We start from the raw sequence: 24,523 nt of genomic DNA on the forward strand, positions 1-24,523 counted from the left end.
TTTGTTTGGCTCAGATAGTGTCCAGCATGTGTAAGGAGTACGAAAAAAAATGTCTTGCGTACAGTCAAGCATGGTGGTGGTAGCATCACGGTCTGGGGCTGCATGAGTGCTGCTGGTACTGGAGAGCTGTGGTTCCTTGAGGGGAAACATGGATGGGTTATTTTCAGAGGACAGTAAACTGTACTGTTGTACAAACTGCACATTAACTAAATTATATCCAAGTTTCATTTCTATAGTTTTGTCCGTTGAGAAGATACTAAAATAATTGCTGAAATGTGAGGGGTGCACTTACTTTTGTGAGATACTGTATTCGTTTGTAGGGGTGTTTCATTATACACTGTGTATGTGTGCACATGCGCACAGTAGCGGTCACGTCCAATAAAATGCTTGAGGGCTTCAAGTGTTGCTTTAGTGCCTTCACACCCTGGAATGAGACTCTCCACTTTTGTCACACCACTGATTGTGGTGCACAGAAACCAGAGAAGCTCGAGCAGGTCTTTCCTGCAGCCTGATTTTAAAGGAGAACGAGATCGTGAGGAGCTCATGGGGGGCGTTCGAGTGCGTGAGGAGGTCAGCGGAGTAGGCCAAGAGATGAAAAGTTTTGGAGTTGCAGAGTAGCAGCTTCTTGATCTTAGACTGAGAAGCTCTCATCTATTGCAAGTTCAGATCATGCTAATGGATGGTGTATTTTCTCCTCTGTCAATTTGTGCAACGTTATGCAATCATGGAAGCGTGTGAGCCGAAAGGTTGTGGGTTTCCTCCAAATGTGTTACTTCACCTCTCAAATGATGTTGCATCATCATGATTATGAAGATTCAAGGGAATCATGTCTCACCCTTTACCTTCGCTGTTTTGTGATCGAAAAAAGAATCCAGATGGGTTGAAATGATAAATGTTAATGTGAATCTAAAGAACAGATAATAGAAAATTATTTTGCTCCCTCACACTTGCTAGATGCAGTTAGATGAGTTAGCATTAGCCTAGCAAATGTTCCTGTGTTAACTAGCATTATTAGTCATGGAGTGAATGCAAGTTAGATGAGCTAGCATGACCTAGCAAGAGTACATGTATCAACTAGCTTTATTAATTATGGCATGAAAGCAAATTAGATGAGCTAGCATAGCCTAGCAAGAGTTTATTCATAGAGTGAAAGCAAGTTAGATGAGCTAGCATGGCCTAGCAAGAGTTTAGTTTATGGAATAAAAGCTAGTTGGATGAGTTTGCCAAATACAACTCCATTTTTGCTTCTAAACACATTCCAAAATGTCCCGCTGCTTATAAGAGGATGGGTTTGTTTTTACTGGCAGTGGACAAGCAACACTTGTTTCATGCTCTGACCGGTCCATTTTTCTGCCACAGTGTATACTACATAGTGTACATAATGTACACTATATGGACAATCATATTGGGACGCCTGACTTTTCCAGCCATATGTGGTTCTTCTACCAACTGTTATCACAAAGCTGTATACACAATTGCATAGGATAAAATTTTCCCTACACAACTTCCCTGTACTATGATGATCTGCTTTATGTGGCTTGGAGTGGAAGATCTCCTGCTATAGAGTCCAAACCCTATTGAAGACCTTCGGGATGAAATGGAACGATACCCCAGACCTCCTCACTTCCTCACCTCCATCAGTACCTGACTTTTCTCACACTCTTGTTGTTGAATGAGCACAAATCTAGTTTAGTGTAGGTCTGCTAAAGTCTTGGTTTTGTGTTATCTAATGTACATTTTATGTGGCACCTTCGTCACTGAGAAAACATGGTAGCATCATCTTAGAATAGTGGAGTGTATTATAAGAGCAAATGGGGAAGAAATGTGGGATCAGTAAGTGCATATCAATCTTTTGGAGAGGTGTCTACAAACTTTTGTCCATATACCATCATAGTTTTTCGTTCATCCATTAGCTACAATCTGTAACGAGACCCCTAGCATGTTTTGGCTGATGGACTACAGAGTGAATTAGGTTTCCCTTTTTTGTTTTTTGAATGAAATACTGGCTCTGTACTAATCTGCGATAGAAAGCATTGGAGGGGGCTCATTAGTTTGGGAACGCTAATGACCCCTCACTGCGTACAGGAGCGAAGAGGATTAAAGGGGACTCGCCTGAAGTAAGGAATGTAGAGCGAAAAGCGTAAAGTTTTCTCGCTGAGGGGCTCGGAAAATCGCTCACTCACTCACTCACGTCTCATTTGTGTTTCTCTTTCAGGAGGTCGTGTGCCAGAAAAACACTGTGAGTATATACACATGCAGAATCCTACACTGACCAAACCCTTGACAGCTTTCACTTTTCGATTCATTTGAGCAGGAACTAAACAATCTCTCACTTCCTTTATTCGCGCCAAGGCAAACGGAACTGATTTGTTGCCTCGTCTATGCACAGAGAGCACAGCGCTCATACATATAACTCAAGAACTTCAGAACTGATCTTTTCGGCGGCGGAAAAGAAAAAGTTTTATAATTAAGGCAGACGCAATTTCACAACTCGAATCATCGCTAACGATACAATACATCGCCGATACATATGAAGGCGCTACCGAGATTCCACACGATGCGATTCAATGGAATAAATACACAATGCTGTACAATGCTGCAAATACGGGGCCGAGGATAAACACGCTCGAGGAACATTTCAGCGAAGAGAAATCGATCTACATGTAAAATATCGGTTGCAAATCATCGCACTTTCAAAATAATAATTAAAAAAAAATATAGCACATCTGTTAATAATGTTTAAATAAATCAGTTTTTATTGATGCAAATATGTTCAAAACAATGCATCGCGATACAAATGGCAACCCATCCCCCTTTTTTTTTTTTTTTGCAACACATCGGTAACTTTCACGCCAATGTACCGATGCAAATCGCTACATTTTACCGTCTAAGGTTTGCACACACGATCCTCAGCACATATAGTTCACTTCCTGGATTGTGGGTCATGTGATCGCCCTTCTAACCAATGCACAAAAAAGAATTTTTTTGATTTTAGTTCAACGGTCGTGTGTGCAGTGGAAACTTGTACTGTATGAAGGGTTTTCCCAGGCTGCCTTTTATCACTGTATTAACAAAGAAAGAAAGAAAACGAAAGAAAAGAGAGAAAGAAAGAGGAAAAAAGTTTGACAAACAGGAAGTTGAGCTAAAGTTCAGTGCCTTGCAGCACCCCAAGCAGCTGCACCTGAGTAGTCAGAGTAACGAAAAGCTCTTTCTTCCAACCTGTCTTTCTGTTTCTTTCTGTCTTTCTCTCCCTCCCTCTCTCCCTCTCTTTCTCTCTCTTTGTCACCCTTTGTGAGGCAGCAGATGGAGAGAGAGCAGGGTTAGTGGGTTGCTCACTCGGCTTTAGCGAGGCTATAAGTGGCTCAGGGGATCAGGTGGCTTCGTGCTGCAGGTAGCAGGAAACCCAAGCGCTCGACTCCCAGTCGAACAGCATGAGTGTGATTCCTCCCAATGGTTCACTGGTCCTCTCTTTTCCCTCTTTCTTTCTTTTTTTTTTATCTCTTGCCCTTTATCTCTGCTCCTTCAGCACCTACGTCTTTCTTTTGACCTTCATTGTCCGTTCCAGTATCAAGTGAATGACTAATCCTTGTCCTTTCTTTCTTTTTTTTTTTTTTTTTATCTTTTAAAGTTTTTCGCCTTCCTGTTCTTCATCAGATGTCTTTAAGTGCGTCAGGTTCAGTCATGGAAACTGGCAGAAAGAAAATGGAGGCCGAGCAAAAGCCACCCCCCCTTTTATTTTTTAATAGATTAATAACGATGCTCATAATGCAGCTGAGAAAGCGTGATGTTCAAAGGGCTTTCCTTTTCATTTGAATGAAAGTGCACCCTGTCTTTATTCTCTCTCTTTCACTCTCTTTCACTCTTCGTCCCTCACCGCTTAAAATATGAATGAGCTTGTGACAAGTGACGCAGCCAAGTCTCTGAACACACCGAACGTGTACGTTTGTGTCTTTTGTAAATAGGTGTGAATGTCATTGTCTGTCTATCCATCTACCTGTCTCTCTGTCTGCCTAACTGTCTGTCTGTCTGTCTATCTTCAACATTTAAAGCAAATGAGAGGGAGACAGACGGAGAGGGAGAAAGACGGCAAAAACTCTCTGGCATTTTTCTTTCTCTGTACCCGTGTACAGTAGGTTTTTCGTGTTGCTCGTGCACACACACTTTCAGTATCACACTCTGTTCCCCTCTGTTATATTTCTCCGTATTATATTGCTAATGGCTGCCAAAGTCTCTACAGCTCCATTTAATAAAGCTTTATTGTTTACTTCTCTCACTTTTCTCTCTCTCTCTCTCTCTCTCTCTCTCTCTCTCTCTCTCTCTCTCTCTCTCTCTCTCTCTCTCACTCACTCACACACACACACACACACACACACACACACACACACACACACACACACTGGCTCTTTGTCTTTCTCTCTCACTCGCTCTCTTTTTTCCTCTGTATGGCTTAGCACTTGTTATCTTTAATAGATGGATAGATAGGGAAGCAGACAGCGATGGATGGATAGATGGATGGATAGATTGATCGATCGATCATCTAACTAAAGATTATAACTAAAGATTGTGGTGTTATTACTTTATTTTCCAAAAAATTATGGGGTAAATTTCATACACCCATATTTCCTTCTCTCTCTTCTCCTCTCTTTTCTCCAGTCGTGTGCAGCGAACTACCTATTTATTCCGTACATGGTGACTCCTCAAAATAAGGTGTACTGCTGCGAGGGCAGCCTCATGAAGGGCCTCAGCGAATTGATGCAGCCCAGTTTCGAGGCACTGCTCGGTCCCATCTGCATGCCTCTAGTGGATCGCTTGACCCAGCTTCTCACCAGCACACAGACCAGCTCCTGGTACGTGATCATGACACACATGCACACACACATTCTTACTGTGATTGTCTCAGTGTCAGATTTTTTTTATCTCAATATTATAATTTTTGATTTATGCTCACATGTTATGATTAAAGGTTGTTAATCATTACACTGGGTTACTCATCACAAGGAAAATAGAGAGATGCTGAAAAAGGTTGGAGGGATGTGTGTGTGTGTGTGTGTGTGTGTGTGTGTGTGTGTGTGTGTGTGTGTGTTTATTCAATGCACAAGTTCCTCTTTGTCACATCGAGAAAGCTCTGAGTCATTGCTGTCAGGCTGAGAGAACTCGCTGTGCCCCCAAAAAAAAAACTTCAAGCTGATTTCTTTTTCTTTCATTTAGTTTATTTGCACATATTACAGTAAAAATCTCATATTTGGTAAAAGCTTTCTTCGAGACGCTGTACCCCACAGGGTTGCCAAATGTGTCTCGCTAATTTCTCCACATCTGGCTTCTTGTTAAAATAAAAAATAAAAAACTTCCCAGAAATTAGCTCTAGGGCATTTTTTCTTCCTTCAATGGCAGGTCACAAGGTTTTCAAATTGCGCTGGTTTGGGTGCGGGGAGGCCAAGCTACAATTATAGGTGTCCTTTTTGACACAGTGTTGTTTGTGTTCTAAGCCTGAGGATGAAGTAAGACTTGGCGTGTTAAATTTGCTGCATGACCTCATGTATGACACCTGATGTATGGATGAAAAAAGAACCACAGGCCATTGTTTAGTGTCGTTCCTACAGGGGATAATTACCAACCCTCCACATTTAACTGTTACCACCAATCCCATGGTTTCTTATGCATATGAGGAAAACAATGTTAATCTGTATATAAATAGATGGAGAGATAGACAAAGAGACAATTTGATAGACAAAGGCAGACAATTAGAGATGGAAGGATGGATGCAGACAGACAGACAGACAGACAGACAGACAGACAGACAAGCAGATAGAAAGACAGACAGACAGACAGACAAGCAGATAGAAAGACAGACAGACAGATAGAAAGACAGACAGACAGACAGACAGGAAGACAGACAGATAAGCAGATGGAGAGACATGCAGACAGATTGATGGGCATATAGCTAGACAGACAGGCAGACATTTAGACAGACATATAGTTTCGTTTGATTTAAATAAACCACAAATTGTGCAAGTGGAGCCACCTCAGACAAATCTGTTAGACAGGTGGGCGTGGAAGAGGCACATCGTGACTTCTGATGTGCTAAAAAGTTTCTCAGGAGGAAATCATGTGAAAAACAGAAATATCTTCTAGCAATAGTTTATAATAGTTTCTACCTGATATTCCAGACAGTTCTGGCTGAATCGTAGTCAACCCCATCCTGTGTATTAGAGAAAGTCTATCACCATACTGGCCAGATATGGTTTTATCAGTCAGTGATCCTTAGCACAGAGCTGACACCTGATTGGACAGCAAGTGCTTGAATAAATTTTTCAATTTGCATTTGTGGTACTTTTATAGCCAGTACTTCCGGGAGACCATGCTGAACGAGATCCGCAAAGCACGGGAGCTGTACACGGGGGTGGAGCTTGCAGCAGAGCTGGGGCGGATCCAGCAGCGATTGGACAACGTGGAGTGTCTTTCAGCTGACATCGTGATCAACCTGCTTTTATCATACAGAGACATACAGGTGAGAGCAGCGCTTTCATCCAGACACCAAATAGCAGTTGTTGTTGGTCATAAATGGCCTTAAATTCATCGCATTTTTTGGTCGATTATTGCAAGTTTTTCAGACTGATCAGAATTTGTTTGTCTTCCAAGATGAACCCTATAGTGGTTCTATAGTGCAACAGGTCTCATAGAATAGTTAGATGAAGGTGGAAATCCTGGTGTTCACACTCACCTGTGGCAAATAGCATTTAATTCTTCGTAACAAAACTCCAGGCGAAGTGCACCAAGAGTCGAGTTTCTCGAAATCGGTACGAGACTCCGAGTGTAAATATTTAATAAGCTTCTAGGACTCCCGCTATCTGCGTCTGGCTTCCTGTCTCCTCCAAGCAAATACAATCTGATCTAACAGGTCCACAAATTTTGGCCTAATGCGTATAGACACAATTCGCTTGAATGGATCGGAGCGACCGTCCTGTGGAACACAGTCCATTTTAAGGATACCTAATAGAGGTTCAATGGCCTACAGTACAGCCAAATCTAACTAGGAGACACGATCCCATCTAACAATGATACACGTCCAATCAAATGGCGATGGATTAAGATCAGCAGTCCAATGGTGGTTTATTATTATAGCTAATTGACGGAACACATAGTCCGGTCTAATCTAAGCATTCAATAGTAGCTCAGTGGGAGTGGTTGCTCATTGGATAAGATGTTGGACTTCTGTTTGGAAGGTCACAAGTTTACATCCCAGCACCACCAAGCTGCTGGGTCTTCGAGCCTGGCCCTTAACCTACAACTGCTCAGCTGTATGACTGAGATAATTGTAAGTCGCTATGGATAAGGGGGTAATTTAGAAACAGCCCAATGCAACTGAATGCTAAAGTAGAAATCCAGTGTGAAGTTAGCTCATATTCATGCATAAATTGAAACACCAAACTAAATGTGTATATATATTCTTTCCTTTAATACCACTAGCATTATGTATTTTTTATCGAGCTTGCACCACTCGGATCTGCCCCCGCCCTTTGTCAATAAATAAAATTAATGACAACGTGCTACATAAAGGTACACTGAATTATTTATATAGGTTTCTGAGGTTTCGTGCTGTGTGCCGGCTCAGGAGTGTGATGCAAAAGGGTTTCATCAATAATGCAGTGTGCTGGGAACGAAATAACCATCTCTCTCTGCTCCCAAACCTGCACTTTAACAAACCAGAGCGAGCGAATGTTCAATCCAGAGAGACACTTATAACGAAACTAAGCCCTAAGTGTTTGGAAGAGAGATGTTTAAAGGTTTTGTAAAAAGTTGAAATGTGTTATTTTCCTGTAATGTAATATTACTTGGTCATTGAGGACACGTTTGGTGTTCTGGGTTTGATTAATTATTCAGTCTACCAATCTGTTCGTTCGTTTCAATTATCCATCCATCCATCCATTCGTCTATTTATCCATACACACCCACATACCCATCCATCTATCTGTTTATCCATCCATAAATCTACCCAAACATCTATACATCATCCACTTATACATCCATCCATCAATCTCTCTATCCGTTCATACACCCACCCATCCATCTATTTATCCATTCGTCCATACACCCACTAACCCTTTTATCCATCCATCCATGCACTTACTCAACCTTCCATCCATACACCCACCCAACCAACCAACTAGCCATCCATCCTCACACACACACACACACACACACACACACACACACACACACACACACACACTCTCATCCATCCATCTATCCATCCGTTCACCCATCCATCCATACATCCATCCATCTATTCACTCGTTCACCCACCCATCCATCTATCAATTTATCCATCCATAGATCCATTCACCCACCCATACTTCCATCTATTTATCCATCCATACATCCACCCATACTTCCATCTATCCACTTATACATCCATCTACCAACCCATCCATCCACCTATCCATCCATCCACACATCTATACACTATATGGTCTAAAGTTTGTGGCCACCTAACCACAAGATTCAGAATTCATTTAAAGGTGTTTAATAAGGTTGAGGTCAAAGCTGCATAGAAGCTGTATAGAAGGCCACTCAAGAATCTTCTATTCCAAACCTTCAAGTTTGTTGGGAAGAATCAAGTATGGATGGAAAATCCAATAATTTTGTCTATATAGTCTATTTCCATAATAAAAAAATAAATCATAAATAATGTAAGTTTGGGAGGCGTCTTAAACAATTACACAATTAATACCAAACGGTTTGCTTGTTCCAAGATGGCTGCTCCGATATTGTTGCATTAGCCAGCTACAAGATATAGGAATATTTTAATTGGGGAAAAATCCGTTACTGTGGTTCATTAATGAAAATTGTATTTGTCTGTCTATAGGATTATGAGTCCATCGTCAAGCTGGTTGAGACTCTCGAAAAGCTTCCGACCTTTGACCCCATTGCCAACCCTCACGTGAAATTCCACTATGCCTTCGCGCTAAACAGGTGACGTACGTGTGTGTTTGAGTGTGTTTTTATCTTGAGCTTTCCTTCAGACACTTGTAATATTCATGGGCTTCCCTGTTGTTCATTTGCATGTGTTAATATTGTGTTGTATTTATAAAAGCATTGACGTGATGCCTCGTTGCCAGTAATACACTCATGACTCGTGGGCAGATATTTTTCTATTTTTTTTCCACTTTTCAAACAGCTTTCCAACAATTTTCTTTATTTCCAGCACTCAGAAAACGTGACGGTGTGACGTGACGAAGAGAGATTTATTTGCACTTATTTACCATATGAAAAGAGGCAGCCAGGGAGATTTGTGCTGGCAGGAGGACATGAAATCCTCTGGTAATTGTCACCCTGGGGGACGGTTAATCACGTCGATCTTCTGAGCCAGACATGTCCTATGGGGGGGGTGTTCATGGTGAAGATGTGAGGAAGAGCAAAGCAAAGGCGATGATCATTAATGATGGAATGCGGATAGATAAATAAAAAGGGATGTATGGATGGATGGATAGAAACAAACAAATAATATATTGGTATAAAGATGACCTGGGATATACAATGGCTTATTTAAAGGATAATTAAATAGAATATTATTATATACAGAATAATTGTTCAGAATGTACAAAATGGAGCAGAAACTGCACAAATGGTGACTGCAGCAGAATCAGAAAAGTATCACTGAGCAATCCTAGTTTATCCACGTGCCGCGTACAGTAAGCGCGTAGGCCCACGAGTGGGATGGTCTTTGGAGAGATGAGCTGAATACGAGGACAATTCCTGACCGTTTACTTTCTTTCGCAATTTGTCCTTTCAGTCTCCTCTCTCGAGCTTGTTTTTGTTTTTCTTTTCTTCTTTTCTGTCTCATAATTTGTTCGTTTGCAGTTTTTTATTATTCTTTATTTCTGTCTTTTTACCTTCTGGCTAATTCAGTCTCTGTCTTCTCTATCTGTAGTAAGTAAAAAAATAATACAAGTGACTTTGCAGCCAAGAACAAAAGTCTACACACATTTTAGGACACATTTCAACTAAACAAAATGTACTTATCTGGCCATTTGACATTGTCAAAACTAGGAAGGAGCTGGAAGGAGCTTGTGTGTCACGATTCTAATTACCTTTTATCTCATATGTCTCTAGTTCCTGCTTGAACTGCTAATAAGACAAAGTGAAACTTTAAGAAAAATGCGCCTCAACGCGTGAGCAATGGAATTCAAGACGTCTGAGGGGTCGATGTGTCCGGACTTGCATTCTTTCTGCTCGTCTTGTTTACCTCTGCATTCTCTTCTCTCGTATTTTGTCTGGGAGAAAAGTCCAGACTCCAGCATTCGCACTGTTATTCAATCAGCGTGCTTGGAATAAACAACGTATGATGTTATGGTTGCTTTTGCTTCACATTCACTTCTTTACCTCGGAGCACCGCACCCTTATCAAACACACAAAGTTCATAGTGAAATGTTTCAATTTTAAAACATTATTGTTTGTTGTTTATCATGATTAACATTTGTGAACATAAACAGTTTAAATTGGAAAAAAAAAATGTAAAACAATTTTAAATAAAACGCCTGCGCGGTAAAAAAAAAAAAAATAATAAAATCGACTAAATCAATTTAATGCAATACAAAAAATTTAAGATAATTATTTATTTGCTCCCTCGATATGCAGAATTGTCAGGCATTTCTCCTTCAAGCTGTGCATAAAACGCAGAAGCAGCGGCGTCATAACCTTGATTACACAAAATCTGAGTTTCCGCACATCCCCGGGACAAAGTCGATTTGAGTAGCCAAAGTGACAATGCACTCAAAGTGGGAGGCGGAGACTAAACAAACTTGCAGCTTAACTTACAGCCAAACTTGCTTAATTAAAATCCGGGTTCCCTCTCGAACATATGTAAAAAAAAAAGAAAAAAAAAAAACGATTGCCTTCAGTACGTGTTTGCAATGAACCCAAAGTTCTGTATCGAAGCAGTTCGATACCAACAAGTGTATCGTTACACCCCTATCTGGTGCTAATGTGTTCATTCAACCACCTTCATTCTTTATATAGATACAGTGGTGTTTGATAGGAGGGAAACTCACGAATAAGATCTCTTGACTCGGTGATATTCAACGTCCTTAGAAATTCTGTGTAGAATTGAAAGAACGCAGCTGTATGTATGAATAGCGTGATTGCTCCGTTAAAGATCAAAGCCAGCAACTTGTTTTGACTACGTAATCACTTGCGATCTGAACGGCGTACACTGATTATGTACCGGAGATTACCGTATTGACATATAAGACAGACTTCATGGTAGATTTTTCCCTTTCAGCTGCATGCAAGGTAACGAAGGACGGCATCATCATAACGTTCTGTTTGCTGACTCTCTCCCCAATGCCACATTGACGCAAATGCGTCTGATTTGAATTTACAGCGAGACAATCGGAAAAATTGATTTAAAATGCCACAGATCTTATCTTTTATCTCGCCGATTACTGGTTAATAACTTTGGGGAATCCCCTGAGTGAAGGAGGAGGAAATGTGGTAATCTGTTATGTATAAATAGAAGATGGATTGTGTTATAATAGACCGAAATCCGAAAAGACACAAAAAAGGCGTTATTTAATTTTTACTGTTTTTTTTATCCTAAATACAGACATCGTTATAGTAATATGTATGGGTGAGATCTTTCATCACTCATGGGTGAGATCATTTGCCTTGAATAAATCAAAAATGATTGATATTTGGGTTCTTCGGATCAGTGCTCAAGTTTTTACTTGAATAAACAGAATAAAGATCCGTGAGGTTTACTGTGGAATGTTAAATTCACAAACCATGAAGATGGATTTGGACTGTAATTAATATAAACAGTCTGCTACAATTAATAACCCCAACATTGATGGAACTACAATGAATGGACATTGTGTCACCCAGATTAGAAAGGGTTTTCGCCTAATGACTTCTCGGGGAGTTTTTCTTTGCCGTTTTCCCCACTGGCTTGCTCATTAGGGATATATTTATAGAGCAAATTATACATTGAATAGGTGTATTCATAATCAGTTTCTCTGGAAAGCTGCTTTGGGATAATGTCCTGTGTTAAAAGCCCTATACAAATCGAATTGCATCGAATATAATCCTTCACGTTGGAAATTCATTTTCAGGATTTGACGTTCGAAATTAACCCCGAATCCCTACTGTATTTAGGAGAAACCAGCCTGGGGACAGACAGCGAGCTCTGGACCTCATGCTTCCTCTGGTCGAGTCTGAAGTGCAGGTGGCCTCGGACATTTACTGCCTGGTGGGACGTATCTACAAGGACATGTTTCAGGACTCGCACTTTACTGACACTCAGAGCCGAGACAGCAGCATACTCTGGTGAGCAACAACATCTAACATCTATGCTACTCCATAGAAAATGGCTGAGGCCACCACAGAGTCCAGAAAAAAAAAAAATAGTACGGTCTTGAAATAAGATAAAGACATGGTGTTTGTGTGGGTTTTTTTTTTTTTTTTTTTTCTGGTCTGTGGTTTGTTTTTATATCTCTAGTTGTTTTTTTGGTGGTTATACCAGGTGTCATGTGACTGGGTAGAATTAAATAATAACTATAACAAAAAAAAAGAAATGTCACTTCCCCAAACCCAAAGTATTAGAATTAATGTTCAAGATGCTCCTTCAAATAAATGACAGATTATTAGTGGAAATCTCGGTATGAAGTCTGTTCACTGTCTCATTTCCCCAATAGGTTCAAGAGAGGGTTCGAATCGGAGCCCACGCTGCACTCCGGTATAAACTACGCTGTGCTTTTGCTGGCCGTTGGTCACCAGTTCGACTGTTCCTTCGAGCTCCGTAAAGTCGGTGGGTATAAACAAACACGCACAATTAGAAAATATTCACTAAAGGAATTCAATAGGGTCTAGAAACTTCATATGGTTAGTTTCAGTCAAGTTCTTACTCTTTCACAAGGCAAAGTTCGAGTTACTGAATGAGAAAGTTCTCAGAAAACATGAAAAACAGGAAGAGCGCTCAGACATGTTCGGTTATGACGAACAAAACAAGTGCATAAGTACAACTGACTGTAACATAATTTCACTCATTTCACTTCACGATTTCTCGGTGGGGACGTTCACAGCTTTCGCAATGTCCAACGAGGAAAAATTGGCAGTAATTGATCATAAATATACATCAAATGAATAGAATTGAGATTCCGTTGCTATTCAAGACGCAATTATGGAATTTTGTGTTTTCGTGTTAAACAAAATGAGCAGGCTTCCACGTAAGAGGTTAATTTTACATAATTTCACAATTTATAATATAACACATGGGCAAAGGTTTGTGGACACCTAACTGTAAGATTGGGATGGGTTTTTTTTTTTTGACATCCCAGTCCCTAATTACAGTTATAGTAACAACCACTCTTCTGGGAAAGATGCTTTTGTGTAGATTTGTACTCATTTATTGTTTCACAAGGACATAAGTAAAGTCAGGTAGTGATGTAGGTGATTTAAGGAGACATCACCCCGCAGGTGTTCAATAGGATTGGAGCTCAATAGCAGGAGATTTTCCACCATATTTAACCCAAATAAAGCGAATCTCATCATGTTTTGTGTCTCCTAGTTGAAGCAAAGGGACAATTTCATGCCACTGGCTCCACAGCCATCGTACACAATTGTGTGCTTCCAACTTTGTTCTCACAGGATGTAAGCTCTGGTTTTTAACCTTTTTTCCAAATTGTTGTAACAAAGACACTTCCCCACTTTCAGGATGTTCAAGACCGTGCTCGATGATCTTGAAACTGTCGGGCGTATTGCAGAATCCAAGCTTAAAATAAAGCTGTCATCTGTGGGGATTTTTTTTTTTCGCCCACTGTGTAATTTGTCAGGGAATGAATGCATAATTGAGCGCCTCGCTTCCGCTGCTTCCGTTCCAGCAGCCTGAATGAGGGGCGAAAAGTCAAATGTTGTAATTAGGTGTGTAAAAAAAAAAAAAAAATAATGGTATAAAAATTGAAAAAGAAGACAGCTTTTGTCTCCAATTCAGTTTTATTTGTATACAGCCATATCTGGTTCTTCCCCAAACTTTGAAGTTGGATGCACACAATTGTATAGGATGTCTGAAATGAAATTTCCATTCATTTGAACTGGAAGACCCAAACGTGGTCCAGCATGACAAGATGAAGATGTGGTTTACATGGGCTAGACTGGGAGATCATTAGTAGCCGGCTATAGCGTTTCAGCCCAACAACTTTAGGATGAATTGGAACGTCACCTCAGTCCTTCCCACCTTACCTTCATTAGTACCAGACATTACTAACATACTTGTGGCTGATTTGATATCTTACAAATCTCCCCAAAACCTAGTGGAACATCATCTCAGAAGAGTAGAGGGAATTATTATAGATCTTTATAGAAGGATGAAATGGTGCTCTTGTAAAGTCTGCTATTCTTGTTTCATGGATATTCCGTATGGCTAAATGAAGTAATTGTTGGTATAAAATTGATTTTAAAAGCAATATAGGCCTCGTCATGCCGTTATAGAAGAATAATGATCAGGCTGATATCCACTAGTGATGGGTCGTTCATGATCTCTCAGAAGAACGATTTGCCTCAGAAAAAAATCTCCACAGGTTATATAGAGGAAACCTAATTGAGTCGTTCACCTTTCGAATCTTTTGGTCCAAGTCGTTCGTTCTTTTATCACGTGCCTCCCATATACGCTGTGCAGTTCGTTCCACAGGAAACAGAATTGAGTAGTTCATCTCATGAGTCCTCTGGTCTGAGTCATTCGTCCTTTTGTCACGTGACTCCCGTATACGCTATGAAGGTGATTTAAAGGAACCTAATGACAAAAAAAGATTCAAAGAACCAAGTCACTAAAATGGTTCGATCTTCCCATCTCTAAAATCATTTCATCATCGTTTCATTCCTTTCTCGTTCAGTAAGTTGCTTGAGTAGCTAAAAAGTACGATCATCAGTCCTACCAACCTCTTGCTGAATTTTTGGTAGAATTCTATAGATTTCTTACAAAAACTCAGACTTTTCTCCTAAGAAGCTCATGCCTTGTGTTTACACACAGATTCTGCGTAGGCATTTAGCATTCGTCTAGCTTGTATGATATTAGTATGTTCCTTAACATGGCCTCAGAACACACGCACACACCCTCTGAAACCACAAATGTAGCAAGGAAAAGACAGTTTCAACTTCTCATAGCAATGAAAAAAAACATACAGGGCCAAAAAAAGACATGCGTAATTCAACAGACATCAGACCTGCATACTGAGGAGGAGGTCAGTGATCAATATGTCTGGTGTAGAGTGACAGACTGGGTATGTTTGTAATCGTTTGATGTGTGTGTTGTAGGTGTGAAGTTGAGCAGTCTATTGGGAAAGAAAGGCAGTCTGGATAAACTACAGAGTTACTGGGATGTGGGCTTTTTCCTGGGTGCTAGCATTCTGGCCTGCGACAACACTCGGGTCTTACAAGCCTCGGAGAAGCTCTTCAAGCTTAAAGCACCTGTCTGGTATGTGTAAACACACACTTTCTCATACACACACCCGTATATGCACTTCTTCTTTTGGTCCACTAATAGATTGGTGTGTAAACAAAACTGTTGCACGCATAACCATTTAATTAAAGGCCCCACCTGGAGCTTCAAACGTTTTCATGCATGTGCAACACAACTCTTGTTTCCGGTCCAGATTCAAGATTTTCTCTTAAAAAGAGAAAATCCGGACAATTCCACATATCGAGGGAGTGAATGAATGAAGGATGGAAGGAATAAAGATATTTGTTAAAGTCTGCTGAAATAAGTAGATCATATCCTTAGAAAATTAAATATTAAATGTAAAACACACACATCTGTATCTCCTAAATGGGCTCTAACAAATAAAAAAAAGATATATTTATTTATTTAATCAAATGTGAATTCAATGTGAATTCAATTGATTTATTCTATATTATTTTTATGAAATATTATATATTATTTAACCATCAGGTTTTTTTTTTTATTGTTTTAAAAATGTAAACTGTTGATGTTCACAAATGTTAGTAGTAATAAACTGCGTTAATAAAAAGTGTGTGTGTGTGTGTGTGTGTGTGTGTGTGTGTGTGTGTGTGTGTGTGTGTGTGTGTGTGTGTGTGTGTGTGTATACACAGTATATACAGTATATAGGGTAAAAAGCAACTGGAAAATAATTCTTAAAGGAGTCAAATACCATAATAAACAATTAAAACAACCACTAAAATAATTCACATATAACTATAGAAACATGAACCCTCAAAAGAAATTGATATTAAAAGAATTATTTCCAGAGTGTAAAATAACTAAATAAATATAAAATAATTAATAACAAAGGGATTTTAGAGTGAAATTAATATATTTAAAACATCTGTTACACTTTAGTGTATACAGTTACTTTTTATGTTTTTACGGTACATTTTAGAATAGAACAAATGTGATACGTTGCGATTAATCACGTTAACTTATAAGTCATTAAATATTTGAACTGATTGTTATAAATGTGTGTATGTGTGTATAGATAGATTTTTTTTTTTTTTTTTTTTGGCCATGAACCCACAATGACTCATATAGGCCATGGGAGAAAATCTTCAAACACACATACCCACACACTTTCCAACCTCACGTCTGGTACCAGACAGCTATAAACATCTCCTCATCTTTTTTCCTGTCGTTTGTAAGCCTGTGCTCAATGTAGCCTCACATTCCTGTTCTTGGCTGACAGGAGTGAGACCTGATGTATTCTGCTGTTGTACCTTATCTGCCTCAATTTTTTTTTTTATGTTGTGGTTTGTGAGATGGCTTTTCTGCTCACCACTGTTGTAAAATGTGGTCATTCACGCTGCTGTGTCCGTTGTGGGACCTCAAACCAGTCTGGCTAGTCTTTTCTGAGAATTCTCTCAGTGATGTTTTTTGTGTTCTGCGCCACTGAATAGTATATTCCACAGTTGAAGACAATAAAATCATGGCAGTGTGGCACAATGTGTGTCGAGTGCTTTACAAAATATTGTCTTTTGGAATTACAATGGCAGTCAGAGCAGAATTAGACGTCCCTTGAAGTCCCCCAAAGCCCCCAAAGGAATTAATAAAGGGAAATTTCTGCAGGATACCGTTAGCTTTTTAAACTTTTTCCTTTCACTCTTGCAGGTGCCCTTGTATAACAAATCCCTCCTTCCACTCTTCTCCACTTATGCACCCCATCTGCACTCTCTCATTACTTTGCACAGTTGAACCCAGGTACCTCCCCTGTCTTCAGACTTTCAGTCTTCATCTTAACCTGCTCCATTCTCTCGCCACAAACCACAATATCACTTTGTATTATGTCATGTCTTAATAATTAGAAGCTTTTTTTAAAAAAAAAAAAAAAAAGAAAGAGAAGAAAAATTAAAACTGCTTATGTGTTTGTGTACATTTCAGGTACCTCTGCTCGTTGGTCGAGACCATTCTAATCTATCAGCACTTTAAGAAACCTTCGACTGAGCCACCAGGCCCTAAACAGGAACTGGTGGATTTTTGGATGGACTTCCTGGTAGAGGCTACCAAAAAAGATGTCTCATCTGTCCGCTTCCCAGTACGAAACGCACTTTTAAATTCATTAATTATCAAATGAATCGCTGTCACTCATATAATTAACAGTTGCTTCATCAACAGCTGCTTGTTCTTGAAGTTAATGAGAGAAAATAAAACGCAGTGTGACCATTACGAAACACTGAGGAGACGCAGACGGACATCAGTCCATGTCACTTCTGTTTCCTGGTACTGGGCTGCTCATATTCATGAAATAATCGGGTTTTGTTTTTATGACAGGTGTTGATTCTAGAGCCCACTAAAGTCTACCAGCCGTCTTACCTGTCAATCAACAACGATGTGGAACAGAACACACTCTCGATTTGGCACGTGGCTCCTGATGACAAAGTGAGCATTCAGTTCATTCACTCATTCGATCATTTATTCACATAGACATCAGTTCATTCATTAAATTGTTCATTTGTTCACTAATTTACTGACTCGCTCATTTACACCCTCTTTAAACGCACACTTTTTAAATTCATTTACGCGTTCACTAATTCATTCACGCCCTCTCATTTACTCACTCGCTTATTCGCTCATTCATTCACATTCTCATTCATTCATTCATTCACGCTCTCATTTACTCACTCCCTCATTTACTCATTCATTCACTCATTTACTCATTCACTCATTCATTCACACTCATTCATTCACACTCATTCACTCACTCGCTTATTTGCTCATTCACATTCATTCATTCACGCTCTCATTTACTCACTCCTCATTCACTCATTCATTCACTCATTTACTCATTCACTCATTCATTCACACTCATTCATTCACACTCATTTACTCACTCGCTTATTCGCTCATTCACATTCTCATTCATTCATTCACACTCTCATTTACTCACTCCCTCATTCGCTCATTCATTCACATATTTATTTATTCACACTCTCATTTACTCACTCATTCATTCCATTCCCATTCATTTATTCATTCATTTACCCTCTCATTTACTCTTTCTTTCATTCATTCATTCATTCACTTTCTCATTCAATAATTTACCCTCTCATTTACTCACTCCCTCATTCACTCATTCACATTCATTCATTCACGCTCTCATTTACTCACTCCCTCATTCATTTATTTATTCACGCTCTCAATTACTCATTTACTCACTCTAATTTGCTCATTCATTCACGCCTTCTCATTTACTCACTCGCTTATTCATTCGCTTTCGTTCACGTTCTCATTGATTCATTTATTCACTCCCTCATTCGCTCATTAATTCACATTCTCATTCATTCATTCACGGTCTCATTTACTCACTCGCTTATTCGCTTATTCATTCACTCACTCTTCAAACATGGGTGAACTCTTCATTCACCCATTTGCTCAGACACTCATTCATTCACTCGCTCATGCATTCACTCACTCTTAAAACATACTCATTCAATCACTTGGTCACGTACTGAGGTTTTGCACTCACTCATGCAGTCATTCACTCTGTCGCTTACTCGTTCATTTACTCATTCCATCTCTCACTCATTTACTTACCCATTTTCTCATTCACTTATTAACTTGTTCGATCAGTTGCGTCACGTCTGTGTGTGTGTGTGTGTGTGTGTGTGTGTTTGAGGAGGAAATTCACACTTTATGACCAGACTATTGCACGTTTCTTATTACTGACTCATTATATGTACAAACTCTCTCTCTCTCTCTCTCTCTCTTTCTCTCATCTCTTGCTGTTAGACCAACAAGTGGAGAGAAATCACCACTCTCATTCTTTTGCTTTTATTTTTCTTGTTCTTTTGCATTGTCAATCATTTAATGCAGGCAAGCGTGTATATACACACAATAGAGGGTAAATCAGGCTGTGTGCGTTATATAATATCACTGTGCAAAAGTAATGAAAGACACACACACACACACTCACACTCACTCTCTCTCTCTTTCTCTCTCTCTCTCTCTCACTTTCTGCTGTGGGCTGATTTCTGACTCTTACACTTTTTCTTAGGCAGAAAATGACACATACACGCTCACACGCAAACACCGGCCACGACAACAAACTGCATTATTATATAACTATTTGCTCTCTCTCTCTCTCTCTCTCTCTCTCTCTCTCTCTCTCTCTCTTTGTCTTTTAGAATAAGGGGATCCATGAGTGGAATTTCAGTGCTGCATCAGTGCGAGGTGTGAGGTGAGTCTTCTCCCGCCTTAAAGTCCAAACAAGACACAAGTCGAACTATGACCAGTCCCGCGTTCACTAAAGAGTGTGGGACGAGTGCCTACACTTCTTTCGTTTCGAAAAGCCAAGACTCTTCTGTTCACTGATTTTAGTAATGGATGTCCCATTGTCCCAATAATTGGATGTCATTGGGACATACATCCCCGAATATGCATCATCATCATCTTTTTGCACTTCTCCCATTAGGGGGGCCACAGCAGATCATCCGTCTCCATATCCCTTGTCCTCTACATCTGCCTCTTACAAACCAACTACCTGCATGTCTTCCCTCACCACCTCCTCCTTGGTCTTCCTCTTTTTCTTCCTCCTGGTGGCTCCATCCTCAGTATTCTCCTACTAATATACCCCATGTCCCTCCTCTGCACATGTCCAAACCATCTCAATCAACTCATTTCTAATCCTGTCCATCCTCATCACTCCCAATGAAAACCTCAACATTTACAGCTCTGCTACCTCCAGCTCCACCTCCTGTCTTTTGATCAATGCTACTGTCTCTAAACCATACATCACATCTCACAATATGTATACACTATATAAAAAGGCTGTGGACACCTATCCAGAGGGGCTTTTTTTTAATTGTCCACAATAAGTGCTTGTATCTTGTTACAATAATCTCCACTCTTCTGGGAAGATGTTCCACCAGATTTTATGGTGATTTGTGCTCATTTAGACACAAGGGTGTTCAAGTCAGGTACTGGTGGGGTTATACCAGTTAAACCAACCTTATGACCAGGTGACCCAATACTTTTGGAAATATGGTGTGTGTGTGTGTGTGTATATAAAATAAAAAAAAATACACCTTTGAGGTTTCTTAAGGATTTTTTCGGCGTTATGAAGGAATTACGTTCGCGTAAGAAAAAAAAAACGTAATGGAAGTGCAAGAGTCGAGTGCAGGTTTATATCTTCTGCCCACTGACTGCTGGACACCTGCACGGCCCGAGTCTCAGCGATGTGCTGTGATTGGCCTGATGCAGAGTCTGGGTTGCTAGGGGAACATGCACTGAAGGTCCACTCATAAAAGTGGCTTTGAGTGTAATACAAAGCAGATACTCATCTACACACACACACACACACACACACACACACACACACACACACACACACACTCACTACCACTCTCATCACAGCACAAAATGAACAGTTGTTCAACGCACAAGCTGTTTAACACTTACTGAAGTCCCTCTGCTCGCCTGCAATCTCGAACACACAGACACACACACACAGTACCAAAAGGAAAGTCCCTTCAGTAGTGGGTGAAGTGCAATAGTGAGGTCTTTGTTGATTTCTGAGTTCTCTCTGTGTGTGTTTGTGCGTGTGTGTGTTTGTGTGTGAGCTGAAAGAGGAACTTTTATCAGCACGCACTCTTCCACTGCAGCACTTTGAGACTGATTAGGTTTCTACGACTCGTTCAAAGTGAATACGACTCCGGTGTTGGAGCAAACCTTCGCTCCCTCAACATTCGTTCTCGTCTCCTTTTCATTCGCTCTGAATGTAAGAGCAAATACATGCAGCTGGTCATGCTCCGGAAAAACCCCAAAGTCCTTCCGGTGGGGCAAATTCCTGGAGATAACGCTTCAGCTCTGACTGTCACAAAGCTCGGACGCTGAAAGACTCCTTTCCCGAAATGCTAAATATTCTCACCATTGTAGAAAACGTGTGGATATATGTGTAGCACAGTGTGTGTATACAGTATGTGCACATGTGTAGTGTGTGTGTGTGTGTGTGTGTGTGTGTGTGTGTGTGTGTGTGTGTGTGGGGATATGTTTTTGGGAGTATGTGTGTTCATGAATATGCATGTATATGGTTACATGGTAGTATGTGTTTTGTGGTTTATGTATGTGTGTAGGAGTTTATGCTTGTGAGTGTGTGTATGGGAGTGTGTATAGGTGTAAGGTATGTATGTGTATTTGTGTATATAGGTGTGTGTGTGTGTGTGTGTGTGTGTGTGTGTGTGTGTGTGTGTGTGTGTGTGTGTGTATATATAAAGGTGTGTATGGGACTGTGTGTATAGGTGTGAGTATGTATGTGTGTATATATAGAGGTGTGTATGGGAGTGTGTATGTATATATAGGAGTGTGTATAGGTGTATGAGTATGTATGTGTATATATAGAGGTGTGTGTATGGGTATGTGTGCGTGGATGGATGGATGGATAGATATGTGTATATATAGAGGTGTGTATGGGAGTGTGTATGTGTATATATAGAGGTGTGTATCGGTGTATGAGTATGTATGTGTGTAGGAGTTTAAGCGTGTGTGTGTGTGTGTGTGTGTGTGTGTGTGTGTGTGTGTGTGTGTGTGTGTGTGTGTGTGTGTATATGTAGATATGTGTGTATGAATCAGGAGGCAACTACCTACAGTACACATATTTGGGTCTGTTTGCATTTATTTTTCAAGTTTTTTATCAGTAGATTTCTGAACGCTTACTTTTAAACACATGAAACCAATAAGACGGACGACGCAAGACCTGAAATCATCTCCTTCTGTCTCTTTTTCTTTCTGCAGCATTTCTAAGTTTGATGAACGCAGCTCTTTCCTTTACGTACTAAACAACTCCGAAGACTTCCAGATCTACTTCTGCACAGAGATGCACTGCAAAAGGTGTGTGTTTGTGTGTGTTTTCCACCTATGCTTGATTTGCTTAGCAAAACGCAAAAAGACTGACGTCAGTTTGTGTTTCATCTAATAAAAATGGAAAGGTTTTTGCATCTTCATATGTGTGCTTGGGTGTGTGTATGTATGGACTGATGTATGGATGTTTGTGTACATGTTTGTGTTTATGAATGTGTATATTTGTAAGTGTATGCACTTGTTTGAGTATTGTTTTTGTGTTTATGGTTTTGTGTGTGTGTGTATGGTTGTATCTGTGTGTGCATGTACATGGTTGTATGTGTACATGGTTATATGTATGCGTTGATCGTTGTTTGTTTGTTTTATTTGTTTGTTTGTATGTGTGTGTTGCAGGTTCTGTGAGCTTGTGAACAGTCTGACTGAAGAAGCCTGGAAAGGTCCAGAAGAGGCGGAGTGTGATTCTGAAACTTTAGAGGTACACACACACACACACACATATACACAAGTAGCAACAATAGCGTTTGTGTGTATTGATTGTTTTGCTACAGTTTATTCAGTAAAACAATTTAAATAAATAACAAAAATGTAAACGTCTGTGCAGTTTCTTACTAATACAATGATGTGTGTGTGTGTGTGTGTGTGTGTGTGTGTGTGTGTGTGTGTGTAGTACGATTATGAATACGATGAGCATGGTGAGAGAGTGATTCTGGGTAAAGGGACGTTCGGCATCGTCTATGCGGGTCGTGACCTCAGTAACCAGGTGCGACTGGCAATCAAGGAGATTCCTGAGCGGGACAGCAGGTAGACCACTACTCAGGCTTTGCATTACGGTGTGTGTGTGTGTGTGTGTTCCTTTTGCATTGTCGCTGTTTTGTTTGCGCTGTACCTGAAACGATGAGACGATGACGAGTGCGATCGTGACTCAGCAGTCTGAACAGCTATGTGTTTTTTAATACCAAACAAAGTTCTGCAAAAAGAAAAAAGCGGGAGATACAGTAGATCCGATTGTGTAAGCTTCCTCTTACTGTTATATAATTACTTCAAGTGGGAGGGAACAACGCCGACAAAAGCCTAAAGTGCTCTCATAAAGGTGGCAGTGGTGCGTGTGTGTGTTTCTGTGTGCAGGCTTTAAGCCCTTCGTGAGCATCAAATGTCCTCATAATGACAGTAATGCACAACCTTTTGTGGGTTGTGAGGACATTTGCATGTGTGTGTGTTTTTATTGTATTTTTTAACAACCTTTATTTGAGATTGGTGGAGGCAGACCACTGATGGTTTTATAACTATATTTGTTATAATAACCTTTTTTGTGATTTTTTTTTTTTTTTTTGTTTTTTGTGCTCACAAGGGTGTTAGTAAAGTCAGGTACTGATTTAGGTGAGGTCAGGAGGCCTGAGAGTGCAGTCAGTATGAAAAATCCATTCCAATAGCAGGGGGTCTTCCACCATGTCCAACCAGTGTAAACCATATCTTCATGGATCTTCATGGAGCTGGCTTTGTGCAGTACCTTGTGCTTTGTGCATTGCCATCTTGTGCTTTGTGCATAATTTTCCTATTATTATGCTACCATTATATATGTGTATATATTATGTGTGTATAAATATATATACATTTTTTTTGTGTCTAATTTCAGTTTATCTGAATTTTTCTTTTTCTCTCGCTTCTCATTTTCGAGGGTAAAAACGACAGCAGAGCAGAGAGTTTCTGGTGCTGTAATAGAGCAAAGATCATGAGCTCTCAGTGGACTTGTGTATCAGCTGCACCAGAACAAATATATCAGCCTGGAACAAACCACACCGTCGGCACGTTTTCCTTCAAAGTCCAATCGGAGTAGCGAGAACCCGAATGTTGAATAATAATTCTCTATTCTCATAAATTGTTATAATTAGAACATATTATAATCGAAACCTCTTGTGTAATATCATAGATGCCTTGAAATATTGATGTGCAAGTTGTTTGCAAGACAAGTTCTCCCCAAAATAAAAAAAAAGGAAGTTTCGGTAGATGCGGTTGCAGCCAAAGCGGAGTATTGTGCAATCTTGGGCTTATGCTTGTGTAATTACTTTTTAATGGGTTTAAAAATACTTAAAAATGTCGACACACACAAACGCTCACGGCAATCAGATGCTCATACTAACCAGACTGGTGTGGCATCAAGTAGGTTTTTTTTTTTTTTTTCCAAGAATATTCCAGAAATACTTTCTCCTATCTCCTTGAAGAATTAGGGTT

The 24,523-nt window shown here is 39.9% G+C and overlaps 1 protein-coding gene across 3 annotated transcripts in view; it reads left to right on the forward strand.

Annotated features, from left to right (window-relative positions):
* Nucleotides 1–24,523, forward strand: part of map3k5 (mitogen-activated protein kinase kinase kinase 5) — a 50,662-nt gene that overhangs the window by 15,340 nt on the left and 10,799 nt on the right. For 2 of the 3 annotated variants that reach the window (XM_046873160.1, XM_046873162.1), the window contains exons 3-15: nucleotides 2,216–2,239; nucleotides 4,654–4,847; nucleotides 6,340–6,508; nucleotides 8,867–8,973; nucleotides 12,154–12,324; nucleotides 12,693–12,805; nucleotides 15,307–15,466; nucleotides 17,381–17,534; nucleotides 17,771–17,878; nucleotides 19,624–19,676; nucleotides 22,229–22,324; nucleotides 22,688–22,769; nucleotides 22,962–23,095. In XM_046873160.1, coding sequence (XP_046729116.1) covers nucleotides 2,216–2,239; nucleotides 4,654–4,847; nucleotides 6,340–6,508; nucleotides 8,867–8,973; nucleotides 12,154–12,324; nucleotides 12,693–12,805; nucleotides 15,307–15,466; nucleotides 17,381–17,534; nucleotides 17,771–17,878; nucleotides 19,624–19,676; nucleotides 22,229–22,324; nucleotides 22,688–22,769; nucleotides 22,962–23,095 — 1,565 coding nt within the window. The remainder of the gene's footprint in view (nucleotides 1–2,215; nucleotides 2,240–4,653; nucleotides 4,848–6,339; nucleotides 6,509–8,866; nucleotides 8,974–12,153; nucleotides 12,325–12,692; nucleotides 12,806–15,306; nucleotides 15,467–17,380; nucleotides 17,535–17,770; nucleotides 17,879–19,623; nucleotides 19,677–22,228; nucleotides 22,325–22,687; nucleotides 22,770–22,961; nucleotides 23,096–24,523) is intronic. The other variant, XM_046873161.1, reaches the window with a different exon arrangement.

Source organism: Silurus meridionalis, chromosome 18, assembly GCF_014805685.1.
Source record: "Silurus meridionalis isolate SWU-2019-XX chromosome 18, ASM1480568v1, whole genome shotgun sequence".
Lineage (NCBI taxonomy): Eukaryota > Metazoa > Chordata > Actinopteri > Siluriformes > Siluridae > Silurus > Silurus meridionalis.